Source organism: Eptatretus burgeri, chromosome 4 (assembly GCF_056783735.1).
Source record: "Eptatretus burgeri isolate ZD-2024b chromosome 4, Ebu_testis_v1, whole genome shotgun sequence".
Taxonomy (NCBI): Eukaryota; Metazoa; Chordata; class Myxini; order Myxiniformes; family Myxinidae; genus Eptatretus; species Eptatretus burgeri.
The window spans coordinates 17,134,881-17,140,760 of NC_140964.1; the positions used below are offsets into that span (position 1 = coordinate 17,134,881).

The following is a 5,880-nucleotide window of genomic DNA, read 5'->3' on the forward strand; positions in this document are numbered from 1 at the left end:
GTCGAACACCAAGCAGAAAGATTCTCGAAACGAACACCCCCCCCCCCCACCACCACAAAAAAGAGAGATGAAGTGTGAAAGACAGTCCATTAAAATGTGGAAATCCAACACACAAAATGCTATTGTTGAAAATAAAAATACTAACAATTATGCAGAATATCATATGAAATGTCCATCATATTTTGCAACATTTCCTCAAAATCGTTGAAATCATGAAAAACGACATTTGATTAAATTTTCAATCTTTTTATTCTAAACTGATATGACAACATATAGGGGTGTCTTTCTGAGCATTAAATTGTGTTCAAGTGAATCCAATCAAAGTGGCTGTGTTAAGCTAAAGAATCATATCGTGGTGGATATTGTGTTAGAAAAAGCTTTTCCACCAAAATTGGATCAATGGGATCGGGAAAAAAAGGGAGTGAAAGGAGTGGGAACCTTTCCCATTAAAACAACATCACAAAGGCCAAGAAACTACTTTTGTTATTCAACTAAAAGTAATACTTGCTCCATTCATGAAGTCCCATAAAAAATAGTTAACTGACAGGGCATCAAATCATTTTTCTACCAAGTTGCAATTGATTTTCGATATAAATTCGAGGCTCATGGAAGAGCGAGGTGATTGAGAGTAAAAAGGCACCCTTCCGAGAGTGAAGCAGTGGGGCCACATTTGGTTACAACAAGCAACGGAATGAACGAACAGGAACAGGAAAAGAGGATCGAGGAGGGGATTAAATACAATAACCTGCAAGTAAGAGGGTTGAGTTGATGGGGGGGGGGTAGAAAAATCACAGGCAGATCAATGATCAACAGATGACGTCATAAGCATGGACACCCATCATGAACGTGAACCCCGACTGAACTCGAATCAATGCTTTGTGACATTTCAAACTTGCTTTGTTAAGAGCAGAGATGCAAAAAAAGTACAAGCATCGCACTGAAAAGGTTTCCTCAAAATGGTCTTTCTTTCACTTTTTATAAAACAGATTCTCCAAGAAGTTAGGTCAGAACAGGGACTTGCGACGGCGTTCCTCATTCATCTTTTACGAAGTCTCAAAAGGCACTAATGCAAAAATAAATGAATATACTTGATGCTTAGCATTAGACCAATAAATACTTCTAAATAAGGAGCACTAGCTTGTGCAAATCAAGAAGACCAAGCTTGCCCGACATCATAAAAACCGATTCGTTTGCTCGCCAAACAGCTTTGTGGCGATTCCATTTTACTCACGGCAATCTGCTGCACCTGGCCTGTGTATTAGACTTTGGGGGGACATAAAATGGAAAACACTCAGTAAAGGTGAACACAAACTCCATAATGATGTACGCACGGACATAAAGTTGATTGCATGCCGTGCAAACACAAATGGTAAACAAACTTTGACCTAGAAATCAAACCCGTCGGTGAAACTGAAATAAAATATATCTCGATGGAATTTTAACACTTAATGTGGAGCATGAATATTGAAAAAAATAAAAACAAAAAAAAACATGAATAAATTCAGATGATTAACAAATCGTCGTCTTTACAAAACATGGACGGGTCGCTAGTCCGACGCACGATAAAAGGCAACAAGAATGGCACTCGGTGGAGCACATGGATTAAAAGGTGCAATAGACTGGTTATTCCATAAGATTATAAACGCAACTTAAATGATATTTTCCACAATGTCAGTTAGCCCTCATGTTATAAGTACACGAGGCAGATTTACCGCAGGAAATACTCAGAGTGGAGGGGTGAATGTGGTGGGTTAAAACATCAAGGCATGTGTTGGGAATTCAAAGAGACGGTGAAAAGAAGATATGGGGATCTTTTTTTTTTGGTTTAAACAGGTAAATCAACAAAATAGCATTTACCACATTTAGTCATTAGTGTATGTCGAAGCAGTGAGTTGGTGGAAACCATAAAGTTGAAGCGTAATAAGAGGAAGTCGTAAAGTAGAGATGTTATATAACTGGAGGTGGAATGCCATTCACCAGATGGCCAAAGTGTTCAAGCAGGTAATCAAAAACGGCTCAGTAACTGCAACAGTAAACAGTCGTTTGAGGTGAGTCATATGATGATAAAGTTGGCTCACCAAAATGACAATTCATCCGACGATGTCAAGGATTTGGTTACGGGCATGTTCCGGTTAACATCCCACCTGATCAAAGATTCAATGTGGAAAATTGCAACTTAGAAAACCCCCAAATGAATGCTTGAAGGTAAAAAAAAAAAAAGTTTTGAGAACGTAATATCAAGCCTCTCGAAAACAAATTGGTACAAACTGCAATCTGCAAAAGATTATAATCAACTCCTTTTGTACATTTATCAGATAGAAGAACCCATTCCTCATGTATTTAATATATAGCACAAGAACATCCCCGTTGGCCTTGCAGCCATACTGAGCAATGCAGTAACCCGAGAAAGGGGCTCGGAGGCACGTTTGATTTATCTTCTTTGAACACTTTATTTAAAACACAGATGCTAATGCTATGTCTCCAAATTGATTTTAACGAGATAATTTAAATCGTATTCTCCTGAGCATCAAATACTTTTTTCTATTATGTCTGTCAAAAGTCTGCAAAGGAGTTCTCGAAAGACGACAGCATTGGTGTCATGGAGGTGAGATTTGGGCGATATAAAGCGAGAGTCCAAATAACCACCCGACATGGATCCAGATTGTTGGAAACCACATATGATACGTGTATATGTACTTTTATTTTTTTTTTGGAGGTCAGGAGAATCAATTTTTGTTTAAGGAGCTCATTCGTTGAAAGATATGGACCAAGTGAATCAAGGGAAAGTGAGAGTACCTCACAAATAAAACCAATGACCCGTTGGCAATATGACCCATTCCATTCCAAGGAACCATTCTGAGGTCATCTGAGCCGTGATCAGAGGTGACCATTTCTACTTCATCATGGGGTGTGGGTGACGCAATTATGTAGCTACAAGTATGCAACGAGCCGTTGCAGGCCTGCTCCCAAGGAAAGTGTCGAGCAATTCATAATACCGGCTTGTTTTTGGTGCTGGCCCGCTAGCTTTTCCCATTGTGGTTTTTTGGGGATGGAATGGTAAATCGTTTGCTTCACTTCACTTTTGAGCATTCACTTGCTTGTATGCAAATTTTAGCTTTGGGATTTTATCCTGACACTGATTTCACAGAACGATGCATGCTCTTGGAATAACAGCAGTACGGAAAAGTGACTGAACAGCTTTTCCATCCCTCAAATTTGATGCCAGCTCAGCCTGAATATTCTCTCCTGCCAAAAACAACAAAAATTTTCAATCTCGCATAAGCACCGAGATCAGGAGTCTCACTGCGTTTTCCGTAACATCTTCATCTGTGCGACTGGGGCTGAGAACATGATTATGTTTTTCGACCAATTAACTTTTACCTGCTGGGATAAGACAAGAAAGCATTCCGCATAAACACTTCGCTGGCCTGGTCGAGGGTTTTCTTGGAGAATGTAGGGCTTGGGAGGGGCCGGGAGGCAACACTTAAGCTGTTCACGCACAGGAACAGCTCAGGTTACAAATGAGGCAAAAATGCATCTTTGTAAATAATTTAGAGTCGTCTCAAAAAAAAAAAAAACACCTTTTCACGAACAGGAGTAGACAGGAAACTGAAGTGGGAACAATCAAATTTTGACAAAAACTAAACCTATCTGTCCTGAAATGAGAAGTGGGAGGAAATTATTAATAGACTATTTTCCAATGGGTCGGAGGCTGGCAGGACGTCTCGTTGTCCCCACAGAAACGGTTGTACGTGGTACTTGGAGCAAAACCCAGGATCTCTCGTTCCTCATGAATTCTGAACGAGAACGTAGACAGCGCCGTACCAATGAAGTACCTGAAACAACAATTACTGATTAATGGGCCTGTAAGGAAGAAAGCTGTGGTTTGAATTTCCTAAGCAAAATAAAACATTATGTAAATGTAAATGAATGTAAATGCACCACTGCTCTGTGATATTAACAACACATCAGGCCGACCCCAAACGCGGGTTTCCGGATTACGGTTTTGCTCAATCGTGGTTGAATTGTTGTGGTCAAACGTGCCGATCGTGGCATGGGTCCCTCGCTCAATCGCGGTCAGGTGCGGAGGATTACACAACCACATATATGTCTGTCTGTCTGTCTGTCTGTCTGTCTGTCTGTCTGTCTGTCTGTCTGTCTGTCTGTCTGTCTGTCTGTCTGTCTGTCTGTCTGTCTGTCTGTCTGTCTCCATGCTGCCTACCATCGCAGATTCAGTTGCTCTTTCGATAGTTTTCTTCACAATTTCCCGATGTACTGTGTGGACACTGCATCCTTATCAGGAGTTCACAAAGGCATTTGAGATTACGTGCATGTTTATGGTCAAGTGTGCAGCCTCTTTATGGTGAACTCATCTGAACACACATCGCAGTAAATGTCTGTGCCCACAGGGGGGGGGGGGACTCATGTACCCAGCATTCACCTGATAGCGTAAGAAGCCTCGAAACAGGAGGAGGAAGCAAATTATGCATTAAAGACCAAGATACAAAGGTGAATTACTGAGCAGTTGTTTACCTGGAATATAAAATGACACCATTTTCACGACACACCCAGATCTGCATCATAGTTTAGCAACCCCTATTAAAGTGGGAAGAATCGTCGAAGAGTTGTACAGTCTGTCATTACTCTACACACACAAAGCAAACACTGTGGTTCAGCAGTTGGTTCACTTTGTCTGTCTGTCTGTATGTCTACAAGTGCTAGTTTATGATCAAGGAATAAATGTTGAAAAAGAATGGCGAGCTTGACAAGTGTTAGCTTGCTGCTTGGTAAGGCCTAAGTCACATTTGCTCTACGGTGAGGATACGGCGGCCGTACACCCTCTGAATTGACAGAAACGTGCGGCGGCGCAGAGTTTCTGTGGTGGCCTCAGGGTGGCTATCTTTTACAGGCCGTAGGGGTCGCCGTGGAATTATAGCGCGGAGTTATAACTTTTTTTCATTTCTACGTTCCCCGTAGCAATTCGACAAACCGAAACAAAAGAACTGGTTTAAAAAAAAAAAAAAATAAACTAACCCACTCGTTACCGTCCGTCTGGCCGCACGTTCGCTTAGGGCCCTACGGTTCCCCTGCGGGCACCTTGCATCTGCCATGAAAATTCTATGGCCACCGCAGGAATACCCTAAGGTCACCATGCGACATCAAATCAAAGACCGCATGGCACCCCCACGTTTTCGGTCTCCACAATTTCTAAATACGCCATGTGGCTCCCCGAAAAATAAAAACATATGTGACTGCTACATTGTGTGACTGGAAATACTGCGGCCGCCCTATAATTGCTAGTGGCCGTAGATTTTGTAGACCCCACGGCCACCGTGGCAAATGTGACTTAGGCCTAACTGAACACACCCCAGATATGTAACGTCTTCAGGTTATGTGCAAAGCTGCATACTGTGTGCATGTACACATGGGGAAGAACTATAACATGCCTCGCATGTGCACATATCCACTGGTCAATGATTGCAACGCCACCATCCTTGTACAATTCCAACTCGTCCTGCATTGGTTCAAAGAGGACCATTTCTGGTAAGAGGCGCCTCAGTTCCTGTACCTCTGCAACATAAAACAAGGCCCAATTCTAATAATGATTTGGGAACAAATGCAATGTAAAAATATGCTGTGTAAACAGTTTTATTGAAAAGAAAACCCATGCTGGACAATCTCAAAAGCATTTCCAAGTGCGTTTTTTGCTCTCGAAAGGACATTACCCGAAAATAATGCAAGTACTGTTAGACACCACGATTCATGGGGGATACATTCCTGGAAAATTCCTCGAATGTCAAATCCGCAAATATCAGGGCGTTGTTTCAATGGGAAAATGGGGGACAGGTTCCCGGCGGTTCAGGATTCATCAGAGAAAAT

General features: G+C 41.8%; 1 protein-coding gene across 5 annotated transcripts in view; it reads right to left on the reverse strand.

The window, feature by feature from the left end:
• Positions 1-225: 225 nt before the first annotated feature.
• POFUT2 (protein O-fucosyltransferase 2) overlaps positions 226-5,880 on the reverse strand; it is a 75,317-nt gene continuing 69,662 nt past the window's right edge. For 3 of the 5 annotated variants that reach the window (XM_085877039.1, XM_085877043.1, XM_085877044.1), the window contains exons 8-9: positions 5,448-5,571; positions 226-3,836 (exon numbers count right to left, since the gene is read on the reverse strand). In XM_085877039.1, the coding sequence (XP_085733165.1) occupies positions 3,683-3,836; positions 5,448-5,571 (278 nt within the window). In that variant the 3' untranslated portion in view covers positions 226-3,682. Of the gene's footprint in view, positions 3,837-5,447; positions 5,572-5,880 lie in introns of those variants that run through there. The other 2 variants (XM_085877041.1, XM_085877042.1) reach the window with 2 other exon arrangements.